This window comes from Rhinolophus ferrumequinum, chromosome 16 (assembly GCF_004115265.2).
Source record: "Rhinolophus ferrumequinum isolate MPI-CBG mRhiFer1 chromosome 16, mRhiFer1_v1.p, whole genome shotgun sequence".
Classification (NCBI taxonomy): Eukaryota; Metazoa; Chordata; class Mammalia; order Chiroptera; family Rhinolophidae; genus Rhinolophus; species Rhinolophus ferrumequinum.
Genome location: NC_046299.1, coordinates 11,737,418 through 11,764,441, shown reverse-complemented (window position 1 = coordinate 11,764,441; position 27,024 = coordinate 11,737,418). Strand labels below are relative to the sequence as shown.

Here is a 27,024-nt window from a genome sequence, read left to right as displayed (position 1 = left end):
TTCGATTCCCACATGGGCCAGCGAGCTGCGCCCTCTGCAACTAGAATGAAGTCAATGAGCTCCAGGGTGGCTCAGATGGTTGGAGCACGTGCTCTCAACCACAAGGTTGCCGGTTCGACTCCTCGACTCCCGCAAGGGATGGTGCGCTGTGCCCCCTGCAACTAACAACGGCAACTGGACCTGGAGCTGAGCTGCACCCTCCACAACTAAGACTGAAAGGACAACAACTTGAAGCTGAACGGCACCCTCCACAACTAAGATTGAAAGGAGACAACGACTTGACTTGGAAAAGTCCTGGAAGTACACACTGTTCCCCAATAAAGTCCTGTTCCCCTTCCCCAATAAAATCTTAAAAAAAAAAAATGACAATGATACCTAACTCATGATGTGCTATTATCATGTATTGACCACACATGATGAAGTTTCTAAGCTTTGCATTCAGTCAAAGCTGTAGTATCTGCCACAGCCAATGAGAACATCTATAGTGTCTGACTGAATATGTTTTTTGGTTTGTTTTTCACTCCAAGCCCCACGAGTTCATAGTATATCCTCAAGAACACACTGTTTGTCCATTTCCAAAAGAGACTTCTTAAAGAATAGATGATAAACTGGACAAGTTAAGGACCTTATTGTCAAGACAATTGTAAAAACGACCTTACAGATTACGAACACAGTGGTTCACAACCGAGTATGAATACAACAGTCACCTGGCAGCTTTCAGCACACACCTGCCTGGGCCTCACTCCTAGAGTCAGCGAGTCTGGGGGCCTGTTCAAAATATCAACCCTGGTCTACCCTGACCCTTAGGACAAGACAATTGTAGCTCAGAGAGGTGGAGTCTCTTGTTCAAAGCCACCAGTTAAAAGGGGGCATGGGGTGTAAAGTAATTTTTTAAATTATTATGTGGACCAATGATTAAAGTGTATAATGAAAAAATAGTCTGCCCCTTTCTCATGCCAGTACTGCCTAGTCCATCCTGTCATTTAGGATGAGATGGCAGTCCAGGGAACAGAACTAACTTGCCACAGTCACATATGCCCAAAATGAGATAACCAGGAATAAAACCTGTAAATACTGCTGCCCAAACCACTGATTTCCATAAACTCCGTCAGCCCTGAGAGCCAGTCAGCGTTCTCCCTTTGGATGTACTATTGCATCAGGAGCACTTGTCGATAACAAGAGAAAATACAATGACTACCCTTAGCCCCTACAAGATTCAGAGCGTCTGGTATGGTCCGAATATTTTTTTCTCCTTGTTCCAAAAGAAGAAAGAAAGAAAGGAAATGGAAAGGGAATTCACACAGTATCATGGACCAGTGAACTCTAGTGATGAGCAGCAGAGTAGAAATGATGTGCGAGCCCCCATGTCAGCACTGTTTTCAAAGCACTGGCCTGGACTGCTACGTACTCTTTAGAGAAATAACAGAAGTTAGTACACATATCTATTTTTTTAACTTCTTTTATTTTTATTTTAAGTGGTTTTTTTCCAGGACCCATCAGCTCCAAGTCAAGTAGCTGTTTCAATCTAGTTGTGGAGGGCGCAGCTCACACTGGCCCATGTGGGAATCAAACCGGCAACCCTGGTGTTACAAGCATCGCGCTCTAACCCACTGAGCTATCCGGCCGCCCCCAATACACTTATTTATAATCTTAGGTCCTGACTGTGTTTCTTATGAATCCTAATGTAGTGTTATGCAAACAATTAAGTAAACATCTATAACAAGCACACTGCTAATGCAGATAGATACATACATACATAGATAGATAGATAGATAGATAGATAGATAGATAGATAGATAGAATAGATCGGACAGATAGAATACATAGATAGATAGGATAGATAAGATCAATGATAGATACATAGGATAGATAGATAAACACACACATAGACACACAGACTTGTAGAATTTCAGTCACATCCAAAGAAATACTTTGGAGGTATGTGATGGGGCAGAAGAGGAAAGAAACACAACTGGCATTACTAATGAAACTTGGTTGAAAATTGCTGTAATCCATTTTCTGATGAAGTGGTTCAGATGCATTTTACGCAACCCAAAATACATAAGACAGAGATAAAAACATTCTTTAATAATAACGTACTTCTGATGAGACAGAATATAGAAAATTACACACTTGGTAAATTCATCAGCTAGAGCAATCAGGGGAGCACTGAGGGTCACCTTTCGCATGTGTTGCTTTCTCAAATAATCACCTGAAATGTAAGGCTTGAAGCTGACTTTTTCATCTGATTCAAAACATGAAACACTCACTGCTCTTTTATGTCACACCAGGTTAGTTTGAAATTTGGTTAGCATTTTACCAAATGCATACACATTTGGAAAGACCAGTTCAAAAGATTACTCTGGGTCCATATTTCACAGGCAAAAAGCATAAATTTTGAAACACACACATATACATGTTCCTTTAAAAATCAAAAGAAACCTTGCCTTTAGACAGATATATACATAATCATATTCCAGGATTCTGAAACTTTACAACATTTTCCTCATCATCAGAGAAGACAATAGATTAGAGAACTAGAAAAGCAAAAAAAGGATAGAAGCCACTGTGCAGAGTAGCAAGCAGAAATTTAAAAGCTAAGGTAGAATTCCTTTAATTTGAATAGTCTCACCTTTGTTGCCAAGGCTTCAGCACTTTCTCGACAAGTCTTCTCTATTTCAAGATGGTTCTGCATAAAATTAACTTCCTCTATAACCATGTGAGAAACTAGGAATGAGGAGGAAAAAAAGTCTCAGCATTCAAAGATTAGTCAGCTATTCCAGAAGCCCACACATTTTGTCCCGTGATTAAGAATACTTCAATTCTTTAGCTAGCCAGACCTTCAGCTATCATGGAAAAAAAGTGTTTAAGATGCTGCCCTGATTAAATCTTAGCTAATATGTGGACATAGAACAAAAAAGAACACAACAAAGAACCTTCATTGATATTATACACATTTTAAGAAAGCTACTTAGAATGTTTTCAAGTGTCTATTTTCTATGTAGCTGTATACATAACCACTAATTTAAACAAAGGAACCTCTCATAAACAAAAAGTAACAAACATGATTTCCTTGTCTCATCAGGATATAACACATTACCTAATGAGAAATTTAAAAAACTACAGCTTGAGTTGATCTCATAGCTGTAATAACAATGTGGCAGCTTAGCTAAGGTAAGTTTTGCAATATTAACCTTTATTAGTGACTAAGTAGTTACTATAATAAATTCCAGGACAGAGAAGTATAGCAACAAGATTTATGTACTATATGATGATGAAAATAGATGTTAATAAATTGCTTCTCGCATCACTGTCAGGAAGACTAGGGGAAAAAAATGTTACTTGATATTTTACCAACGCTTGAAAAATAGTGATTTTCAGATATTTTTTGGCAGCTGGTTTATATAAATTGAGATTTAAAAGTAAAAATAATTTAGAGCTTGAATTATACTTTGAAGATCCAGTAAGAAAAATGCCTATTCCTTTCACCCATATTCCTAGCAAAAGAAAATATTCAAATATTCACAATCTCAAACTTAACTATAGACATGTATACTTATTGACATTTGTTTGGCTTTAAAAAAGAAAAAGTAAAGATACCCAAACGTGAAACCCAACAAAGTTAGGCAAAAAGCACTGGGCTCACGTTGACACAAAGAGAGATTACTTTTGCTTCATTTAAGCTTAATTAACCTGCAATTATGATTAAACTCAGGAGAAAAAATTTCTCTCCAAATTAAATACAAAAATGTATTACTTCCTAAGTCTGTCCAAAGTTCTTATTATGTTAATATTCAAATTCATAAAGCAGCACTAAATGGCCAGAAACATGTCTAACCTTGACATTTTTTCAGGGGTAATAATAATCTGCAGCAAATGCAGGCCAACCAAAAACCACTTAACTAATTAGTAGTTGCAGTCACCGAGAAAAACATGAATCAACACTGTTATTACAAGTGGCACATTTGAGTGGCATCTAATTATGACTTGATGAGCACGATACTTGCATTATCAACATTACTACTGCATCCCATCAGGGCCTAAAAGCTGCTGATGGCATTGACTTCGAGAAACTCCCACTCAATGGTACAGCAGCACCCAACAATCGGCTTGGCAGGGGCCCCCCTCACTAAATGACACGTTAAGCGTAATTACTGGTAGACATTGTAAATAAACAGGATTGGAAGTGAAAATTGTACCAAGTGCATAAGACACAATCTGACACATTGGAAGTGGCAGCCTTAATTGAGAGTTTCTTTGACTGCTCAAGATCATTTCAACTGCATTTCTCAGAGGACAGTGATTATAACTGTGGAGACAGACGGCATAATGGTATCAGCACTGCTGACAGAGCAGTGAATTAAATTGTATCTGCTGTTGTGTGAAAGCCTTGATGAGAGGTACAGATGCCTTAGTGGTCTTATCATTATAACACAATGGTCATGTTGTCATCAACCTTTCTGGCTCCAATTGAAAAGAAATGATTGTGTGTTGAAGCTCGCCCCCCTCCCCCTTCCACACCACCCCCCTTCTCGTCTTCTATCTCTTGTTCTGAATAGAACCAATTTTCAGAGAGCTATGAAATCACGCAATAGGTCCTAAAATGCAGCTGCTTGGCATACAAACGGGTCCCCATTAAACTGGAATCACACACAATATGTGTTTATGCCAGAAGAACAAATAGAAGCTGAACACAGGCCAAGTTTATTCACACATACAAAGCCCGTGTAGCTCTTCATCAATATAATTGCCTTTTATATTGTAGTTTAAATAATAGGCTCTATTATTTCCTTAAAATCCTAATATTCCTGGCATTTTATCACTATGTTTACAAGGTAGGTTCTTCAAAAATGTGAAGGAAAGAGAAAAGAGACCTATACAATTTTTACAACATCAAATATTACTTTGAATTTTTTTAGCCTCAATACTTGACATCTTCTGCCACAATCTGGTATTTCCACTATCATAACAAAAACATAAACACTCTGCATTTTTCATAGGAATTTGACTTTTTATTCAATAACATTCTTGCTCATGAAAGAGTAAGAAAAATTATTACACAGTAGTAAGGTTTAGGCCTAGCGAAAAGAAAAAAAACACAAACTTATTTTCTAAACATTTTGTAAAAATCCGCCCTTTCATTTAACTTGATAAACTTAGCTAGGTAGCACTAGGTCACATTTTTTCCAGTTCTCACATGCACTACGCCATCAGGTACGGTTTTTATTTCTTCCTCTAAGAGGGAACAGTCGCAATTAAAAATTGTGCTTTAATTTCTCATTTAAAAAATTATCCCAATGCTAAATTGGTAACATAGAAACCTACTTACTAATTTCTAGATTCAAAAGGGAAGAACATATTTCAGAAGGCATTTATAGCTTTAAGAAGCATGACCCCATTTCTAAAAACAAGTCCGGTCACATGACACGAAACAGAATTTTTTTAAATAAACAAATTCATTTGCACCTTTCAAAGGATAAACATTTTAAAACCTTGTAATTGTTCATATAATGATTTGCCTTATGGTCCTGAATTTGGGCTTGTCTCATGATATCCACAATCCATGACCACTGCATCTAAAACACCTATCATTTGCATGACATCAAGGTTTAAAAAGACCAAAAAAAAGATGAGTTTTAAATAAAGTGACCCTATTACTGTAGTGATGTTTTAAAAAAAAAAATCCTAGTAATGTAGAACTATATACTGAAACATTTATAGATAAATGATATAACAACTGGAATTAGTTTCAAAATAATCTGGGTCAGTGAGAGAGGGTATAAGGACATACAGAAGGAAGACTGGTCATGAGTTGATAACTGTTGAAGCTGTATGATGGGTACATGAGTGTTCAATATGCGATTATCTCACTTTTCTATAAGCTTGAAATTTTCCGTAATAAAAGTTTTTTAATGACTCTGAGAACTCAGAAGTGTAACCTAGAAGTACATCAATTCCTGCTTTTATCCGTCAAGTTGAATAAGCAAAGTCGGTCTCTCCATTTCTAGGACCCCAAAACACTCTTACACACTTGCCATCATAGAATACATCACACAGTAGGGTAACTAGGGTTTTTGTTTTTTTTGGGGGGGGGTGTTACTTGTTTTTGTCTCATACTAAGTGTGAACATTAGAGCAGAGATTTTGTTCTATTCATATCTGAATCTCTTGCACTTAGCACACTGCGCTATCCTAAGTACAAAGCAGGTAGTCATGTTTGTATTGATTCTGATGATTAGAAAAATCTATCAGTCCTAAGTTCATCTGTGAACACCCTTTTACGAGAATGTTCTCATGCAGAATTCCTTAGGAAGTAACTACCATCACCATTTATTGAGGCAACTGTGTGTCCGGCCTCGTGCTAAACCCTCGTCATGTGTTCTCTCATAAATCCTCGCAACCAGCCGATGAGGTAGGCACTCCCACAGCAGTTTTATATTTGAGAACACTGAGGCCCAGAGAAGCTAAGTAACATATCCCAAATGACATAGTTCTAGCTGGGAAAGCCCAGCCAAACCTATTTCTAGGTGACTCCAATTTTCTATGTTCCTTTCTAATTCGTCATATTTAAAGGTGACACCATCAATAGTGTTGCTGACTGAACAAAACACCACTCAATCCAGCCAACTCAGCAACGTGTAGCTGCCAGGATGTCTCTAAAGTGTACAGGGAGAATATACCATAAGTGTCTGCAACATCCGATTACTTAGAAAGGTTTTCATGTAATAAGAAAAACACCTGTGAAGACGGGCGGGTGTAGGAAACTTAGTGTGCCCTACAAACAGAACGAAGGGTCCAATGTTGTGGCCTGAAAGACATAAAAGGACTTAATTTCTGTCACAGGCATCGGTCTTTCTAGGAAACACAGCCTTGCTATGTAGGGGTGGTTTTGTGCAGAAAGATAGGAGAAAGGCTCGGAAGAGCTGGCCGAGAGCCAAGCATGGCATGGACGTGTGGACAAAACCAGCCAGGGAAAGGATGCTAAGCTGGGGAGGAGCAGAGAGCCCTACGGCCTAACAAAGCCTTTCTTGAGCTGTTTGGTCTTCCTATACTTCAAGAACTAGGCCTAGAGGTTAACATTACAGGAGGCCGATTTCAACTTAGCACCAAAAGAAACTTTCCCCAAGAGCTGTCCAAATGTGGAGACGTGTCCGGAAACTAACTCTCAGAAGGCAAATGGTCTGAACCCTCAATACCAGTGCTGAAGGGCAGTCAGCACTGGATGGGGCATGAGTGAGATGGTGGAGCAGTAACTAACACTTATTGAGCTGTACTGTCAGGCGCTGCGTTCAGCATCTTTTACACGGATTATCTCACTTAATCTTCGAACAGCCTATGAGACAGGGTCATTTATCCGAATGTTATTCATGCAGAAATTGCTCAGGGCTACCTGGATTTACACCAAAGGGTGCCTTTCCACTGGTGATAACTCCCTCACACCCTTCCAAAACTGAAATGCTGTGTGCTCACGTCGTGATCCATTTCTCTCAGATACAATCTTTTTAGCAAATATTTAAAGCTTTCTTAGTCCCCAAGAGAAAGTCCCACTTGAACTATTTCTACTGCACAATATGCCAATCTACTGTCAGTAATTAATCCAGCACATTAATTGGTCACCATGTCAGTGGTGACACTCAGCTGTGACACCGTGTCAGCACAAGTGTAAGAACATCCCTTTAATCTTGCTTTAGGAAAGGAGAAAACACTACACAACTGTAGCTCCTACATTCGTAAGGAAGAGATATTTCTGTCATAGATAGTGGCCTCCAAAGATAGGTAATAACAATATTCCCCTTAGATTTTCTTTGTTATAGCCAGACACTTGAAATAAACTGGCTGTTGAAATTTAACTATAATGCTGAACTTTTCTAACTGCTTTACCTTCAACAAGAATAAAACGTTTTGTTATATAGTTACCAAGTCAACACTTTCTGTTAAAATCAAACAGCCTGACTAGTACAGCCAGCATTTATAGAATGATGGACAAAGGCCCTACGTCCAAGGGGGAGAGTCCTTTTCCTTGCTAAGATCCGGCCCTTTCCCATGGCATTGTCCTTCTGACCCTTCTGAGTGTCACCAGAAATGTTCTATCTTAAGGGATAAAATAGCAACAAATTTAAATCACATAAAAAAATGACAGCAAAAATTTAGAAAAGTATTACAGGTTTTGTGAGAATATAACTTTCCTTGGTGAGAGGGCTATTTCAAATGTTTATTCAAACTCTTAAAAATGTGGAAGTTCTATGAATCTAGAATTCCTTTTTTATAAACTAAGGAACTAATAAGACCACCGTAAACATGTATATATAAGAATACTTGCCATGGTATAATTAATAATAACTAAAAACCAGAAATAATCCATCTGTCACTTAAGAAATATTTAAATAAATTATGGTACTATAAGAGAATATTTCAGGCAACAATCAAAATATACATCTCTACGGACATGCAAAGATAACCATATACAGAGGTGCCAAAAATATATACACACATTTTTAAGAAAGGAAAAAACTGTATTAAAATTGTAATACTCAATATATACCATTAACAAAAGATGAATACAAGATGTGTGTATACAATTTTTTGGCACCTCAGTATATTGTATACTGAAAAAAACAGACTGCAAAACTGAATGCAAAGTATGACTGTATTTTTTTGTAGATACATATATTACACAGATAAAAGACCAGGAAAGAAAGACTATAAAATACTAACATTGGCTTTTCTCAAAGAGTCAGGATAACAAGTAATTTTTGTTCTCCTTTAACTGTTCTGCATAGTAAAATTTGTTGTAACAAGTACAAACCGTCTTTTATAATAACCCTCTCATAAAACAATAATGCTCATTCCATTTCCTTAAAAATCACAGTAATGCCAGGGCATGTGGGGGCAAATGGGAAGACAATTCTTGCTTTCTTGGATAACCACTGCATCAGCAACTAAACATGGGGGACATGTCTACCCACGCAATCCCAAAACACAGTTATGTGTGTTATAATAATTCCCCTGAAATGCGTACGTACTTTTCTGAAATTCCTCCAGTTTTCTAACAGCTTCATCTCGTTCTTGCCTAATTTTGTCACACTGAAATGAGAAAAAAATTAAAATATTAAATTTGTATCATAAGTTTGGAAAGGCAAGAAAGCAAACTTAGAAAAGAAAACAAAAATTTTTATGAAAAGAAAACAAAAATTAAAAACCTTAAAAAAGCATAAATAGTCACATGGTATTTGTACTGCTCCACCAGCATATTGGTACCAATGTATGTGGCCCATTTTCTCGGACTTTCTAAGATAATTAAGTCACCTCACTGCTCGTTATCTCCTCAGTAAAAGACCAATTTAACATCCTTGAGTTAAAATGAATTCATTCTCTACGAGAATAGTTGTGCCTCATTTTAAGTCGGTATTTTGCTAATACAGCGAACACCCCACTCATCCGCAGGTCAAATTCCCCAAAACTGGATAGTTTCAAATATCCAGAATGCTGGAACAAAGTCGGAAGTGACCAGTGAATGAAGATAAACTGCTACACATGCCCCATGCACTTTCTTACTCAAGAAAAACCATCACTGTGTCCTTCGAATTCTGTATAGAAGAAGACAGCAATTTAAAAGGAAAGAATATAAAATATTCCACAATAAACATGTTATCATTTACATAAACAGATTTTTTTCCCTTTCTTTTATTTTTTATTTTTTTTTCTGCAGAGTTTATGAGTGATACAGTCTCAGGGAAGAGAATGGGCCTAACCGAGGTAGGGAGAGGGAGAGCGACAGAGGGAGAGAGAACTTGTGAGGGAGAGAGAGCTGGCACAGAAAAAGGGTATATAAACGGATTTTTCATTTTAAAAGGTGGAAGGAATCACTAAAAAGACTTAAACAAGTAAGACCATAAAAGGCAGAAAAAAACCACCAGAAATTATTAAAGCATGAGGACCTTTTAGGGAATCTGGTATAGAAACAATTATTTATAATTTTAACAGGCCCTGAAGGTATTAATGAATTTTTAAAAGCTTAATGTTCATTATGAATACTGAATTAAATTCACCCTGAATTTCATAAAACAATAAAGTATAACACATTTTAGAAAGCTTTTCATCAGAAATGTCTAAAACTTTAAAAAGTTATTTTAGCTATTAGAGCGGTAATTAAAATTTTAATTTGTGGAATACTATTAACAAGAGGATCATGTGAATAAAACAAAACTTTAAATTATATTTTAATCCTACCAGGCCAGATAAATATATTGGGATTTCATGCCTTTGGAGACTTTCAAATTTCAATGGCTAAAAAATAATGATACTATTGAAAATTTTAAAAATCCAAATTAAAGTATAAGATATTCTCATCTACTAGACTGGCAAAAACTGAAAAAGTCTGAGATCAGGAGTTGGAAACTCACATACTGCTGGTGAAAGTGTCAGCTGACATTCCTAGTTGGGACATATACTATCAAAATTAAAAATGCACACAGCCTATGACTCAGCAATGATACTTCTAGATTCTATTACTACAACCTCTAGTAATGTTTACAAGACGATCTACTCAAACATGTAAGCATTTATAATAACAAATCATGGGGTGTTCATACAATACACTATAGAGCAGTGAAAAAGAACTAAAGCTCTATCTATGTATCAACATAGACAAATCTCAAAAAGCGCTGAGTAAAAGGAGTTGTAGAATATATATCAAATGATACCTTAACACACAAACACATACAAAATTCATGACTGTAGCGGTCAGAAAAGACAGGGACGGTAAGAGGACTAGGTTGGGTGACACAGGTGATATTCAACAATTTTATCTGTGGCATTCTTTTTTATTTTTAAATTCCAAAAAAACAAGAGTTAATTCTGTGTGTTGTGTATTTGTTATAATATTCTCTACCCTTTTCTGTGCTTTTAAAATATTTTTAAAATTAAAAAAAAGTTAAACAGTTCAGTTTTTGCCTTTACGCTCTCAAAAAGTCAAACTTCATAAAAACTATCACCCTTCAAGTGGGTAAATCCATTCTGACAAGAGTACATGAAACAAGTAGTACACAGTGCTCAATTAGCAAAGTTGTTGACTACATCCTGATTTAGACCCTCCACAAGAGGGGTCAGGCTGGACCATTTCCTAAAAGAGAAGGCATACAGTAGTCCCCCCTTATCCGCGGGGAATACATTCCAAGACGCCCAGTGGACGCCTCAAACCGCAGGTAGTACAGAAACCTATAAATATAATGTTTTTTCCTATATATAGATATCTATAACATTTAATTTACAAATTAGGCACAGTAAGAGATTAACAACAATAATTAATAAAATTATAACAATATACTGTAGAAAAAGTTATGTTAATGTGTCTCTCCCATACTTTTTCTACAGTATATTGTTATAATTATTTTAACATTGCTATATTTTAACATTATTAAATTATTGTTTAACATTGTTATAATTGTTTTAACAATATACTGTAGAAAAAGTTATGTTAATGTAGAGTCTCTCTCTCTCTCTCTCTCTCTCAATCTGTCTCTCAATCTCTCTCTCAATCACTCTCTCAAATCTCTGATAACCCATCTGGTAAATGAGAAGACCACTAAGTAACTAACATACGGGTAGCACATCCAATGTCGATATGCTGGACAAAGGGATGACTTACATCCCAGGCAGGACAGAACAGGGCCACAGAAGATTTCTCCGTGCTACTCAGAACAGCCTGCAATTTAAAACGTACGAACTGTTTATTTCTGCAATTTTCCATTTAACATTTTTGGACCGCAGTTGATCCAAGCAGTTGATCCAAGCAGTTGATCTAAGCAGTTGATCATGGGTATCTGAAACCACAGAAAGTGAAACCGCAGATAAGGGGGGACTACTGTATCCTTTCATTAAGGTTTTCTTGTGAAAATCTATTCTCTGTTTAAAAAAAAAAAAAATCCTGTCTAATATAGTTTCTAGTTTCAGCAGATAAACTGCATTTATTGGTTGTTTTGGTGTTTAAAAGTCTCAACGCTAGAATCCTGGATTCTCAAATTAGCTTTATGAGAGAGACCCTTCAGTATTCAGTCTACTGCTTGATCCTTAATGTTATGAGACAGCTACCTAGCTGTTTTAGGAATGTTCCTTGTTTTCTAGAATGTGGCTTCTGCTTGTTCTGTCTTCCCCCACCACCGTGCCAGTCTGCCCACCTCACCTCCAACGATGCACCACATAGTCTAAAGCACAAAAGGAAATTAAATTTTGACTGAATTTAAACTCCTGAGTTAAGATTCCCCGATGAAATATATCTGGCATTTTACTTCCAAATTAATCTCACGTTTCTAACATCTGGCATTCCTAGAGGTATAAAATGCCCTGTGAAAACCCGCCTTTATGTAAGAGTTGGCACTTGGGAGTGTTGCTTCTGACTTAATGCCACTTGGATTCTTCCACATACCTCTCAAAGCTCCACCTGAAGAAATCAGAGGTTAATTTCATTCTCACTTAAATCAACTAGCTGACGTTTTCACTTGAGACTTTGTGTGACCCAAAAAAAAAAAAAAAAAAAAAATGGAATGAGCATTTAACAGGATGGTACTTATCTACTCAGATCCAAAAAAGGCCACCAACTGACATCACACACAAACCACCAATGCAGCTACCACGTACTGGTCATTAACAACACATGACAATCTTAGGGAGGCTTATACCAATCCCCCCAAAATAAGACTTTCGGCCCATGCTCTCTGGGCCTATGGCCCAGGGAGACAGGCTCTGGTTAATAACAGGCCTCAACGTCACAGCCTTATTCCAACATGTAAGGAACTGGTTTCTCTAGTCCAACTCTGTGCTTTTACGTTAACCCCCGAGTCCCCACCAGCAGATTCAGAAGCTATCTCCCAATCCCAGCTGTATTCTATCAGGGGTCTTCATGTTGTTTTGCTTTCTATTTTCTGCAACCACATTATGATAGAACTGGCAGCCACAGCATTTACCATCTGCTATGGCTACTGAAAGGGGTGTGTGTAGGGGGGAGGGATCTATACAAGCTGCAAACGCAGCTTACTTGTTCGGAACCAGAGCTGAACAACCAATGAAGGACGAACCTGTTTTCTAAGCAGAAATACAAACATCTACTTATTTCATCATTTTAGGTGAACCCAGAAAAATACCTGATAACCTTTCTCTCATTCTACCCCCCGAGAGAAGTCAGCAAGGGTCCTGGGTCTTTTCAGAAGAATGTTACGTCTTTAGGTCCCACCGAAGCCCCTCACCCATCCTACCCCTTCCTCTACCCTGCTCACGCAGCTGCATCATTTGTAGAAATGGCTTCTTTTTGTCTGAGAATTGCTCGTGAAGACTGTCCAATAGCAACAGATGTTCTTAGGCCCACGTCACTTAATTTGGATGCCCAATGATTCTCTCTACCTCAAGGTTGGGGTAGAACCCAGCAACACAAGCGCTGGCTGGTTTAAGCAAGCTGGTTAACATTACATCTACTGTAGAGTCTCTATTCTGGCTCTTTATAAAGTGGTGAATTGACCGGAGGTTGGCCTTGCCGGTTTTGAAAGCTCTTAATATTAGAAGCCCTGGCTACTTTCCAGCTCTCTTCCTTGAGCCACATCCAGGCAGATACCTGGCTTCTGAAACTAAACCAGCATTTCCAAGCCCTGGCAGAGTGATTTTTCAGAGGAAAGTCTTTCCATTGTGAACTGGCATTACCCCCTCCCCCACCAAAATGGGCAGCTCTGTTCTTTGTCTCTCGCCTATCATCCAACTACTGTTTATACTAACGTGTCTCCTTAACAAGGCTCAGTAAAAGTACAGATAACTGATGTAGACACCAAGACACCTGTATATATTGCTGTGTGTACAGTTTATGCAAGGAAAAAAAACCCAACATTCTAAATTGTGTCTCACTTCCACTAACATGTTACTTTTTATCTCCGCAACACACAAATGCGGTGGGGAGCTGCCAGCCTGTAGCAAGGCCAGTTTGGGCCCAGTCAGTACGCATAAGCACTGCATACACACAACATCAGCAGAGCAGACGATCTAGACACAGGTGAGCACCGCACAGTTGGCTGAATTAGACTTCTACGCAGGTACCTCCTACAATCACCAAAAGCCTCTATTCCCTTCCTCTGAGCACTGAACAATTCACACAGCACCTACACGTGCCAGGTACTGGGAGTAATATAGTGGGAAACACAATGTGCTCTCACAAAACGTATGATCGACCAGGAAAGATCAACAACGAAACAAGCCATTTATAAGGATACTTTCTACAATGACAGAAAGACCGCACTACAGGAACACATAGCAGAGGCCACAACAACCGAGTCTGAAGAGTTCTCAACCCTGTAGCATTTTTCCTTATTTTTCTTGAAATTCATGCCTTTTATGTCCAGTTACAATATCTAAAAATTTAAACATGCATAGCGTCAAAATTGGATGTATTTACCTGTTTTAGAATCTTTGGTGATGCAGGGAGAGGACCATCAAATCAATTTGAACAATAATGGACCATTTTATTGTTCCACCTCTGTAAGTTTGGCTAGAACTCAACTGCTTATCCTTAAAGAACACAATAAATTAAATCATTCCCACTAGGATGGAATTCCTTTCACCCTGTCTCTTTTGGTGGTGTTCTTTCTTCCAATTCAAAGTTCTTTCCCTCCAATTTTCACAGGCAATAAAGTAGTAGCTGCCCCCTAAAGCTGTCTTACAGCATTCTCCAAATTCTAGGTATTGTGTGTTAGATGGAAACACATGTCATCAGAACAGAGATCCCTGCTCTTTGTTTCTGGATAGATTGCTGTTAATAAGAGACTCATTTTCACTTTCAAACTGCTAAGTAATTACTTTTTCTCTGGCACAACCACTTGCCACTCTGTTCTAAAGAAACTGCATGTATGTGGATGTATTATGCATGAACAGTTAGCATAATGGATGCATATCTTGCTCTTGAATATGGCTTCTTTATTGATTTTTTTTTAAATAAAATTCTTTGGGACCTTCACCTCTGAAATTTACACAAGAGGAAGAAATTTTAACATTAGACAGCTGAGCCAAGATGCCAACAGGATCACATATCTTGCTCCTTGAAACCTAAGTCTTAGAAAGTATCTGTCTCATTCCCTTTTCATTCATTGTTCCTGGCAAGCTGACAGAGCTGCCTGATGCAGTTACAGTAGCTCCCCAAACGACTTCTAATCACTCACTTAAACATTGATTCATTTCAAAACTCGATCTCAGTTCGTAATATTCAACATACTTAACTGTTTAAAGGCAGACATTCTTCTATTATACAGATTTCCTTCTTTTCATGCATGCTCCACACACGTACCCTCCACCCTCAGAAAGTTGAAAGCTATTCCATTAAAAGCTCAGTGAGGCTTTGCCTCTTCCCCATATAGGAAAAAAAACCCAAATAATTATGACTGAGATCCTGAATGAGTCATAAGAGAATGCCCTTCAATTGTAGAAGCATGACTAACATCTGAATATGGTGACTGCTTCCCAAGCAAAGTAAAACATTTTATCTGGCTGATTCCAAAATGTATAGTCCTCTATTTTTCCATACCATACCATGAAAAATAAATGTAGAAGCATTGCTAACTTCAATGTGACAGGCTCTCTAACTTTTTAACACACTGTTGATAATGGCATTTAGAAACTAGGCAAAAAAATAACAAAGTAACACCCTTTCCCTAATCTCCACTTATCTTGATGTTAAAAAAACAACTGAACATTTTACATTTTAATCCCACCCATATAATTTGTGCACTATATAACATTTTGATAGTAATGAATTTTTGTTGATAAAATGTGATACGCACGTAAGAGATATACCCACGTTTTATTACAAAGAAGCAAACCATTAATTCTGCTTGTAAGAAAATTAACAAGACTTTGAAAACAATCAGTGACATTTAAGCCTAGCATTAAGAGCTACGAAGAGTTGCAGGGAACTGAGGGGGAAACTTGTCTTTTTGTCCTTTTCTCATCCCACCCCCAAACTCTAGGCATTCACTTTTATTGTTATCATTTATCAGTTATTTATCAAATTGCCTGTGTCCCCCAAAGTGGTTTTACTCGAGAGTGGGGCCTTCATATATTTTTCTTTACACCCTAGTACTCAGAAGGCATTCAACAAAAAGTTTTCCCTTCAAAAAGTTTTCCTTATAATCTCAAAAAGAAAGATTCTGATTCCACCCTCAAAGACACTGATTGGTAAAAACCACAAAATGATCGACATTACATTTCTCTTTAAAAGAGAAAACTGCAAAGGAAAAGATCATTAAAACTTTGGCGCACCCTTCCAAATCTCCTCTTACCCTTGGAATGTATTACGTCAGAATCTATACACAGATGATCACACACACACACGTGAATTTTACTGACATAAGATCGATTTGATATTTATTTTATTTTATTAGATTGACTTGATATTTAATTTCCAGTTTTTAAATACAAACTGATAGATGGTGAAGACAAATGATCCAGAAAAGTATTGAGTCTGATAATTTGTGGGATTAAGGTCATGTGGAAAATACATGAGCTAACAATAAAGAATTATGAATAAAACCAAAACCTTTGTGGAAAGAGTCAATTAGTTCCTGTAAGCTTACCTGCTTCAAAAAGAACATTTGGAGTCAAAAGATCCACGTTTGAATCTAGACTCTGTTAAACCCTGAGGTCCTACTCTTTGTGAAATGGAGCTGACACAGGGCTGTCGGAAGCATCAGTCGAGGGAGAGAAGTGAACGTGCATGAACCATAGCGGCTCCTTAATAAATACCGCCTCTTAAGCAACTGCGAGCTCTGAAGAGATGCACGGCCTACCCCTTGTCTCAACAGAGGAGATTCCAAACAGGGCATAAAAAGATCTTACCTGAAGGAATCACACCCACTCTCTCTTTCCACTGATAAGGTTTATGACTTGGCAACAAAGATAGACTTCATGTGGACAGGTGGAAGGGAGAAATAACTTGCTATTTATTTTTTGGGTCCCTTCCATTGGTCCAAAATTTCCCCCCAACAAATGAACTATGGCAAAAGAAGTCTTACTTTAGATTCCTATGCTTGACTGATTTACCTAAACTCTGTTCTGGGGCCACAAGGGAAGAATGGCCACGTATATATATATCGGCTGACATGGAGTGGACAAAGCTCACCTAGCCAGGCACAAGCAAGTGCTTTGCCAGAGAAAATGGTGTTCTCCACCTACCACCTCCGGAACTAACGCTGCTTGTACTCATTCTATGCAGTATAAAAAGGCTTTTTTATTCTACGCTTCTCTCCTTTGTAATACAGCCCCCCTTTTGGGGGAAAAATCTTCAGTAATAAGCCTGCTAGTCTTTTAACAGAAGATAAACAGAGTGCGGTGGACTTCACACCACTCGATTCTGTGTTACCCAACCACACAGCATTCCACACTGCTTTCATTTCCTTTCTTCCCATTTCTGTTAATAGTTATTTTTAAAGAATTAGAACAGAAGCAGGTCAATAATGCATACAGATGTGACAAAAGTATTAGGCCATCCTCTGTGTAGAGCAACATGTAAACAGTTAATGGGCGAAGGCAATTTATAATTCTTCTTGTACCAAAGGCTTTTTATCCATAATTCCACTTGCGTAACAGATGGTTCACTTAAAACCTTACAGAAGAAAGCAGCTCTCAGTTAAACAACCATCACCACCACCACCAACAGATGTTTATAGAACATCTACTATTTTTCGGGCAATGCTAGGTCTAGAAGTAAGCAAGGATGAAAGAAGGAGAAGAAAAAACAAAAAGTTTATTCTCCTTCCTCTTACGTTACTCATTTTCTCCTATATCCTTCCTTCTCTATCACATGAAGACATTTGTTTGCTTTCCTTCCTCATATCTCTAGTTTAAGTCAAAGAGTTCTCCTGAATAAACCCTTCCAATTTATTCTGCTCTTCTCCTGTTGGGCCAGGAACATCTATGGAAGAGAATCAGTTGACTGATAACTTCTTGGCTCTTTCTCCTAGAGCTGGAAGATGGCTGGCTGGGTATCTTAGAAAAAGAGACTCAAGCTACCTGGTCAAGCATCATCCACTGGCTTCACTTTGAAATTATGGAGCATCGGGCACCCAGGGGTTAGCACAAACTCCCCACCTGTGGCATCCTCAGACAATCTGTGATTTTTGGTGGTTATGGTCTTAGAAGTAGAAATTTTGTCAAACGATTTTCTGTGACCTGATCATATTAGAGATGCGCATACCAGCTGCCTCCTATCATGGATATTTTCATCACCCCCACCTACCACTCCTGGAATCACCTGATGAACGGAAGAGAATAAACTTAATGACGAAAGGAAGAGAACCCCAAATATTTACTTGCAAAGGAGTCTTAACACTGAGTGAGAAATAATGATCTAAAAATCCATTATAATATGCTTTGAACTACAGTATTTACCCTTAATGTCACCAAGCACACTACAGCTATGTAGGTAGCAAATTAATATCGGTAAAAAAGTTAAACATGATTCCTAAGGGCCCAATAAATACCCCAAGAAATATGCCTCAAGTTTTACAAATATTTAGCTCACTGCCGATTTTCATTACAGCTCTCCAAAATCATAAAGACAAGGTTTCAGAACTTATAGCAAGGATGGCCACCTCTTTAACAACCAAGAAGTACCTGTTTTATTAATTTTCCACCATGGACATTATGTTCTGACGTATTTGGCCTATCAGAGAAAGTAATTTGTTAAAGTAAATTTCATTTATGTCTAAAAACAATAATGGACAATTCTGCTCTCTCTCCTACTTTTCATTTTCTACAGTCCCTCTACTTTTTCTTCCTAACTTAGCATTCCTTTCCATTTGTCCCCTCCCTAGATTTACAGGGGGGAAAAAAGTATGTACCTATTAAACAAATATTCACAAATCTGAAATAAACATGCTCAGAGACAAAAAGATACTTTGTAAACGTAAGTAGAATTCAATTATTTAACAGTTTAAAAATAAAACTGCCAGAGTTCCTGAAAATATTCACCAGGCTTCCCCCTCTTCACATTGTGTGCTTTTCAACGTCCAGTATATTATTCATACACTTAAAGGAAGTAAACATACGGAAGGTTTATAGGGGTATTTGGGCTAAACACCAATGACTAATTCCAAACAGTTCTCTCCAAAACCTAGTCCGCCTAAACCCCTCAAGTAAATGTCTCAGGCCTTCAATTCCATCACTAGAATCCCAAATCTGACTGTTGGGAAAAGTACAGTTCTTGCGGGCTTGAGTTGCTTGGCCTGGTGCCTCGTGCACATTGAGCTGTGTAGTTAATCTCCAAGAGCAGCACCCACTGTGGCATGCCTGCTATTCTTTACCATCTGGAGCCTGGAGTTGATATTAGCTTGAACCACACATGCAGGAGAAAAGAGAAGAAAAAAAGAAAAACTCTCATTCACATTTAACTGAAATTGATGGCAGAACAATGCACCATGCCGTCTAGGCTTTTTCACATGTAAGAAAAGAAAAAAAAGGGTAAAGTACAAACCTTCTCCTTTGTTTTCTGGTTCTCTGCTCTAAGGTCTTCATATTCGCCGATTGCTGAAAGAAAAAAGGAAAGCGATGTTATACCACCACCAAAAGTTTACTAGAGGAAAAACCTGGGAATTCAACGAATCCCTACTGTCTATTTACTAGGATGGGGGTGGGGTGCAGACGAGGCCACAGAAGGGCTTCTGCTTTTAAGAGGAAGGAAGAAAAAGAGGCCATAGCAGATAGGAACCCACCAAGCCCAATTTTGGTTCTCCCTAGGTCAGCAGGAAGATCTATGAGTCATAAGTGACCTACGACAGACAAGTCACTTCTCTTTGATACTAGGCACTTGGTCCTAAGACCAAGGAGACAGGTGGGTGTTCCCTGAAGCTCCTTCCAGCACTAGTAGGCTGTGGTGCTGTCATCAGAGGTTTATTTCTAAAATCAGCCTCCAGAACATAAAGTAACTATACATATTCAACTCCCCGTCACATATCAGCTTTATCCACAGAGCAAAAAGTTCATGCTATGAGCTTTCAGCTGGTAACAACTATGCTCAGACACTGCAAGATTATCAACCACCAAGTCAGACACCAGGCACATTCATTCACTAGGTTGGAAAAATAATGTGAATTATTTGGAACTATTTCCAATTATGTGGGGAAAGAAACAGCAGTTTTCTACTTCAAACCCCCTATTGCCAGAAAAATAACATAACCTGAACCCCCATATTCATCTTGTAGCCCAAGCACCATCCTGAAGAGCTGAGAATATTACATGTAGCACAAATGATGGGAAGAAAAGGGATGATGTGGGAACACAATGTCTTAGGACGGACCTAACAGAACTGCTCCAAGACCAGCACCTTCACTGGTACCCGAGAGCCAAGAAAGCATCAGATGGGATTTTTATACTTTTACTTTGAAAACATTTCATTGGGATTTATCTTTTTAAAAAATCTCTTTTGTCTTTAAAAGAAAAAAGGCAAACAGAACTTTCTATTTCTATGAATAAGAGTAATCTGAAGACAGAAATAAAAAAATCTGAAACCAGGGGCTTCAAGAACACCCCGGATAATCTGGTCATTAATTCTGCAAGTGTATAATTCTAACCACTGGAGCAGAGAACATCCCAGAAACAGACAGCTTGCACGGTAAAGTACTTGTTTTATTTCCTCCAAGAGTGTCTCAAAGGGTTTAGAATAGCTACTATGATGGTAGGCCCAAAATCTCAAAATCCAACTCCAATGTATAAATATTTATGGGATTATACCACCATAGGCCCAAAAAATTTATTAGCACTCGATGACCATCTCAGTAAGAATTAATGGACAATTTTATTATAGCCACACCCAAAAAGAATCCTTAAAAATTAGCCCATAAAATAGATGAATGTATACATGTAAAGATATATAGCCCTTTGAAAAATAATTACATTTTCAACAGAAAAGATTTGATCAACCACAGAATGCTGCCCTCTGCACACCAGTTCTTCAGCCTCCATCATACAAACTCCAAACCAAGGAGCACAAACTAAATTGTTCTTGATTCTCGGGAAAACTACAATCAATAAAACGCCCCCCTCCTTCTTTAACAGAAAGAAACAAGAACTAAGCGATTCTAAAAATATGTACTTATGCCGTTGGGTAGTCTATGGTCATGGGCCCACATATCATTATTGTATCTAATATTGTTTTGAAAATTAAATATATACTTTGAGAGACTGCGTTAGTTTACTTGACCTTTAAAAGTATCTGCAGATGAAGTTGAAAAACCAACATGATTTACCACTCTATTCTCGATGACCTACTTTACAGATCTATAAAACAAATACTAAAGGCTTAAAAACCAGGATCTCACATTGACATTAAGAAAATGTTTTCTATTGAAAACATCAGATAATGCTTTGAAGGCTCTTTTAAAATACCAATACTGTTTTTCCATTATACGGCCAGTAGACTCCAGATGAAACATTGCAGATTCCCAATTATTAGCTCTTTATGAAAAATGTTAATTAAAAACCCTTCACCTATCATATCTTAATGGAACCACAGAGAATTTGCTTTGTGTGATAATGTGCTAGTTAAAAAAAAAATAATAAAGCCAGGTACAGGGCAAGGAGAAAAAGTATGGGAAGAATTCCACCACTTGGTAGCAGGAAGGGGGCACTTAAAGGATAGAACATAAAAGAAAAAGGAAAACAGTTACTAATATTTTTGTTATATTTGTTTCTTTGAAGTTAAAAAACCAAGCTCACTGCTCTAAACAATATTTACACACACACACACACACACACACACACAAATCATAGTGAATACATATGTAACCCCATCCTCAGCAAAACTGGTAAAAACTGAAGTGACCTATGTTATTCAGCTACTTCCTTTTCAGCAATGCTAAAGGGTCACAGAGAAAGCCTTCTTATTATTTCAGAAAGGGCTCACTCACAGTTTGAAAAAAAATTTTAACTCAATTGCACAGCTTAAGTGATTTGATGGGAGATCCTCCAAATCTTGAATTAACAAGAGCAAAAGAAAAGATGAATTTGACCAATTCTAGGCCACATGAGAAATATCCACAGCTTGGGAAGACGTCATCTCTCAGTTTACAGGAGTAGTACATTTCACTGCACTATAAGGGCATATAGCACCGTCATTAAAAAGCATAGTCTAATCCCAGCCTGAGCACTTACTAGCCAGGACACTTTAGGCAAATTGGTTAATCTCTCTATCTTCGTCAGATTTCTCATCTGAAAAACAGGAATATCAATTATACCTGTCTCACAGTGTTGTTATTGAGAGTGAGTGAACACGGAAGATACAAGTGTGCTTAGCCATATTAAGTGCTCAATACACGTGAGCCATGGTTGTTGTTACTGATACAGCAAAGTACATCAAATCTTGTGTGCACGACAAAAGATCAGGCTGCTCCCTAATGCCCTCTGTCCTGGTCTTACTTTTGTCACCTATGGTCTGAAAGACGGCAGAGCGGAAAATCCCTGAAACCCTAGGCACCACTCTCCGCCCCCAGTAAGAGGCTTACCTAGTCTAGGGCAGACCTTGGGCATCCTTCTTTTTTTTTTAAGAAGTGAGCACCCCAGGTGATTCTAATGTGCAGCCAAGGAAGGGAATCAGTACCGAGGAGGACAGAATGGACGAAAAAGGAAGACGTGGAGAAAACAAGGAGAATATCAGGCAGAGCACGTGTTTCAAGAAGCATGCTGGTTTTCTATTTTCTAACCGCCTAATGCCAAGAAAGGGAATTTTCTTTCCAAGCAGCACATCATGACATAGCCAGCCCAGGAAGCAGTGGAGTCGACTCAGTTGTTTCAGACACATGACAACTGAGGTTCCTAACCACAGGCCAATAACGTCACTGGCTGGGGTGAACAGCATCACGAAACTGTCCCTGGGACCGTCCCAGTTTTAGCACTGAACAGTCCAGTGTCCCTGGAAAGTCCCAGGTAGGTCCATCACCCTATCTCTAGCATTAGCTCCCGATCAGTAATTCCAACCAATAAGTTCAAGACCTGCACAGTCCAATAGGGTAGCCACCAGCCACAGGTGGCCACTTACATTGAAAATAATTAAAATTACATAAAATTTAAAATTCAGCTCTTCAGTAGCGCTAGCCACATTTCAAGTGCTCAATAGCTGCATGTTGCTAGTGGTTACCACAGTGGACCACGGACACAGAACATTCCCCTAACAGCAGAAAGTTCTACTGGACAGTACTAGTCTGGACAGCGGTGACCAGAAACTCTCTCTACAAGCACCTCAAAGTCAACACATTAGAAAGTGAACTCACCAACTCCCATTTACTCACACCTCCTCCTACTTCCCGTAGTAGGAACTCCTTTCACTGGTGTCCTCACGTGCCTCGTCTTCTAGCTAGTGCCCTAGGGTCACCCTTGATCCCCCACTTCCTTCCACCACCAAAGGACCATCAAACTGCTCAGATCTCTTAAAATGTCTCTCTAATCTGCCCTTCCTCTACAGCTAGTATCTCTGCCCTAATTCTGACCCTTAGTAATGGCAAAACCCTCGTATCTAGCTTCCCTCTATCCCAAGTTCATTTTTTATAAGGTAGGCAGGTAGTGTAGTAACCAAGCAACCTGGTTATTTTGTTCAAGTTTAAAAGCCCCGAAATATTAGCTTCACAACCTGGACCCCACTCAACCTCCCCACACACACCCCTGCCCTTCAGCCTCACAGACACAACTCACTCTACCACATCTGAAGTCCCAATGCTTCCCTGAACCTTCTAACACCTTTACTACCCAGGTGCCTTTACAAATACTTTTTCCCTCTGCCTGACAGTCTTCTTTCTCTTTCCACTTTCCCCACCTCCTTCTCTTCAATGCAATTCAACTGTCATTTCTTCTAAGAAACCCTCCCGATATTCCTCAGGTGAAAATCAGCACTTATGCGTATTTCTAATATGCTACCAGAGTACACTGTTCATATATCTCTACCAGACAGAGCGTCTACATATAACGTTAGACATGATCTGAGCACAGGTCTGTCTTCTTGTCTTTTCTCCCACTTAATTGATTGCTATACGTGTATACTTCACACCAAGCTGAATACCAAGCACAGAGTGGGTGCCTGTGTTGAAGGAATGGCTAGCTCACATCAATCTGTGATGCAGAGCAATTAAGCCAAATAGTAACATCTCAATTTTAAAAGTGAAGACACAAATACACAGACAAGTCCCACAGTAAGAAACGGTGGAACCAGAACCAGTCTACTGAGTCCTAGTGCTCATGTAAAAAACGTTACTGAGCATGAGTATGCAGTGTGCCAAAGCACTAGACCAGAAATAACCCTCTAGGGTAAAAACTATTCTTTATGCATCCAGGTGCCCACATCTAGCACGATGTCTGACATACAGTAGGCACTTGATCCATGTGTGTTAATTAAAGAAGAATGGATCTCAGTCTTCACGTGAACAAATCATAAAAGAGCACATACTCTCCTATTAAAAGGGTCTCTTACGTCATATGTTATAACAGGATACTTATCAAGATGGAGCTTTAAATAGCCATCAAATACAACCAGAAAACATTGCCTCATCAGCTCTTCTAATGTAGATTCTCATCCACTGAGTCTGCATCTTTGAGATTCACGGAGCCTCGAAACACCTCTTACTGAAGGGGAGTGAGGACACGAGTTCATAACACATAATGTTCAATTAGGACTTTACTCCCTTCTGCGTACATCCCAATGGGTCCTGCTTTAAAGCCAGAGTAGAAAGAAAAGTCATTTATACCTCACTTGTTAATTAAAGCATTAGAAAAGCCACGGAAAGCACTGCTGGAAAAACTCATCAAAAAACAAAGGTAACAGACTTGATATCTGAAAAGAAATTATGCCAAATCTGAAATTCACTCATTACTTGGTAGAACACACAGTTCAGTGTTAATGAGTTAATGATGCTTAAGAAGTACTCTCAACAAACTATATTAATGATTTCAAATTAACCAACAGAAAGGAAAAGAAACTGAGGAACTTTAAAACACAGATATAAGTCTGGTTTCTGGTCTGGTATGTAAGGAGCTTGTAAATCGACATTTGTGTACTCACAACCAAAAAAAGCTGAACAAGCCAGAAGTCAACAATTCTTCTTAGCTCTCAGAGAATTAACAGGGCAAATCGCTACTCCAAAAGCATCACAACTCTAATCAGAGCAGAAGCCACTGTGCAGAACCTGCTCACCAACCAGATAGGAAAACTACACTGTCATTGACACGCTGCTGGAAGCTCAGTTCTAACAAGTTTGTGAGTTAAAAACTTCAAGGGGTGGAACAGTCTTAGGAGGGCTCCCTCCCCCTCTTTTATGAGTTTTACCCCCAGGAGTGCTACCAGGCCGTCACAGTGAGTACCAGAGAAAATGTCCCTACTACTTCTGGATGGGGAGTGGGAAAGGAGCCGTTGTGAATTATGCCTAGAACATTCTATTCTTAGTGGACCTGCCCTTAAGAGAAATTCTTTTACCAGAGCCTAACAGACTTAAGGTAACAACCCAGACCCCCTCTAGTCTTCCTATCTCAGCTAAGGGGGAGAAAAACAAAACGGAGAAGCCCTTGTGGAGGTCACAGCCCCGGGCACAGGCTCACTACGTAGAACACTGAGACCTTCTCGCCACACTATAGAACACTTCCCTTCCCCTCCATACCTGACCACCACATGAATGTTTCCAGCAGCTGTATTCATACCTGCCGAGACGTGGAAGCAAGCACATGTTCATCAACAGGTGAGTGGATAAACAAACGGTAGTACATCCATACAGTGGGGTATTATCCATTTCTTACAAGTAATAAAAAGAAATAGATGAGCTATCAAGCTGGCAAAAGACATGGAGGAAGCTTAGATGTATATTGCTAAGTGAAAGAAGCCAATCTACAAAATCTATGTACCACACAATTCCAACTATATGACATTCTGGAAAAGGCAAAACCATGGAGCTGGTAAAAAGATCAGTGGTTACCAGCTCAGAGGTTAAGGAGGGAGCAATGAGCAGGTAGAGCAGAGGGAATTTTGGGAAAAGTGACATTTGGTATAATAATGTGATAATGGTACATTTGTCAAAACCCATACAATGTACCATGTAAAGACTGAACCCTAATGTAAACCACAGACTTTAGTAAATGATAATGTACCAATATTGGTCCATCAATGCTAAGAAATGTACTAATACAAGATGATAATAAGGAACAGGGGAGGTTAGAAGGTGAAGGGCTATGCAATAATTCTCTGTACTTTCTGCTCAATTTTCTGTAAAACCAACACCGCTCCCAAAATGTCTTATTTAGAACAAATACATCTAGCAGAATTCAGACACTAATTTGTGTCAATGAGGATTTAAACTAAAAGGATCCTAACATGCGGCCTGACAATTAAGTTCGTGAACTTGTTGCAACGATGCTGCTAACCTTTTTTGATATCAGAGAGATTATTCGTTATGAATTTGTACCAATTGGACAGTTAACCAAGTGTACTATTTAGAAGTGCTGAAAAGACGAATGAAAAAGTTGGATGAAAATGATGTGAATTTTCGCCAATTCATGGCTCTTGCATCACGACAATGCACCAGCTCATGCAGCACTGTCTGTGAGGGAGTTTTTAGCCAGTAAACAAATAACTTATTGGAATACCCTCCCTAGTCACCTGATATGGCCCCCAATGACTTCTTTCTTTACCTGAAGAGAAAGAAAATATTGAAAGGAAGACATTTTGATGATTTTCAGGACATCAAGGGTAATACGACGACGGCTTTGATGGCCGTTCCAGAAAACGTTCCAAAATTCTTTTGAACGGTGGACTAGGTGCTGGCATTGGTGCATAGCTTCCCAAGGGGAATACTTTGAAGGTGACCATAGTGATATTCAGCAATGAGGTCTGTAGCACTTTTTCTAGGATGAGTTCACGAACTTAATTGTCAGACCTCATATATTACTACTGTTCAATGTACCATACAAAAATTTCAGAACTCGTGTTCTAATGTTTAAAATGTTTAGGCAGCATGGTAAGCAGAGAAAAACA

General features: G+C 38.6%; 1 protein-coding gene across 2 annotated transcripts in view; it reads right to left on the bottom strand.

The window, feature by feature from the left end:
- Positions 1 to 27,024, bottom strand: part of SHTN1 (shootin 1) — a 94,803-nt gene that overhangs the window by 60,140 nt on the left and 7,639 nt on the right. For both annotated transcript variants that reach the window (XM_033130811.1, XM_033130810.1), the window contains exons 2-4: positions 19,498 to 19,550; positions 9,023 to 9,083; positions 2,633 to 2,727 (exon numbers count right to left, since the gene is read on the bottom strand). In XM_033130811.1, coding sequence (XP_032986702.1) covers positions 2,633 to 2,727; positions 9,023 to 9,083; positions 19,498 to 19,550 — 209 coding nt within the window. The remainder of the gene's footprint in view (positions 1 to 2,632; positions 2,728 to 9,022; positions 9,084 to 19,497; positions 19,551 to 27,024) is intronic.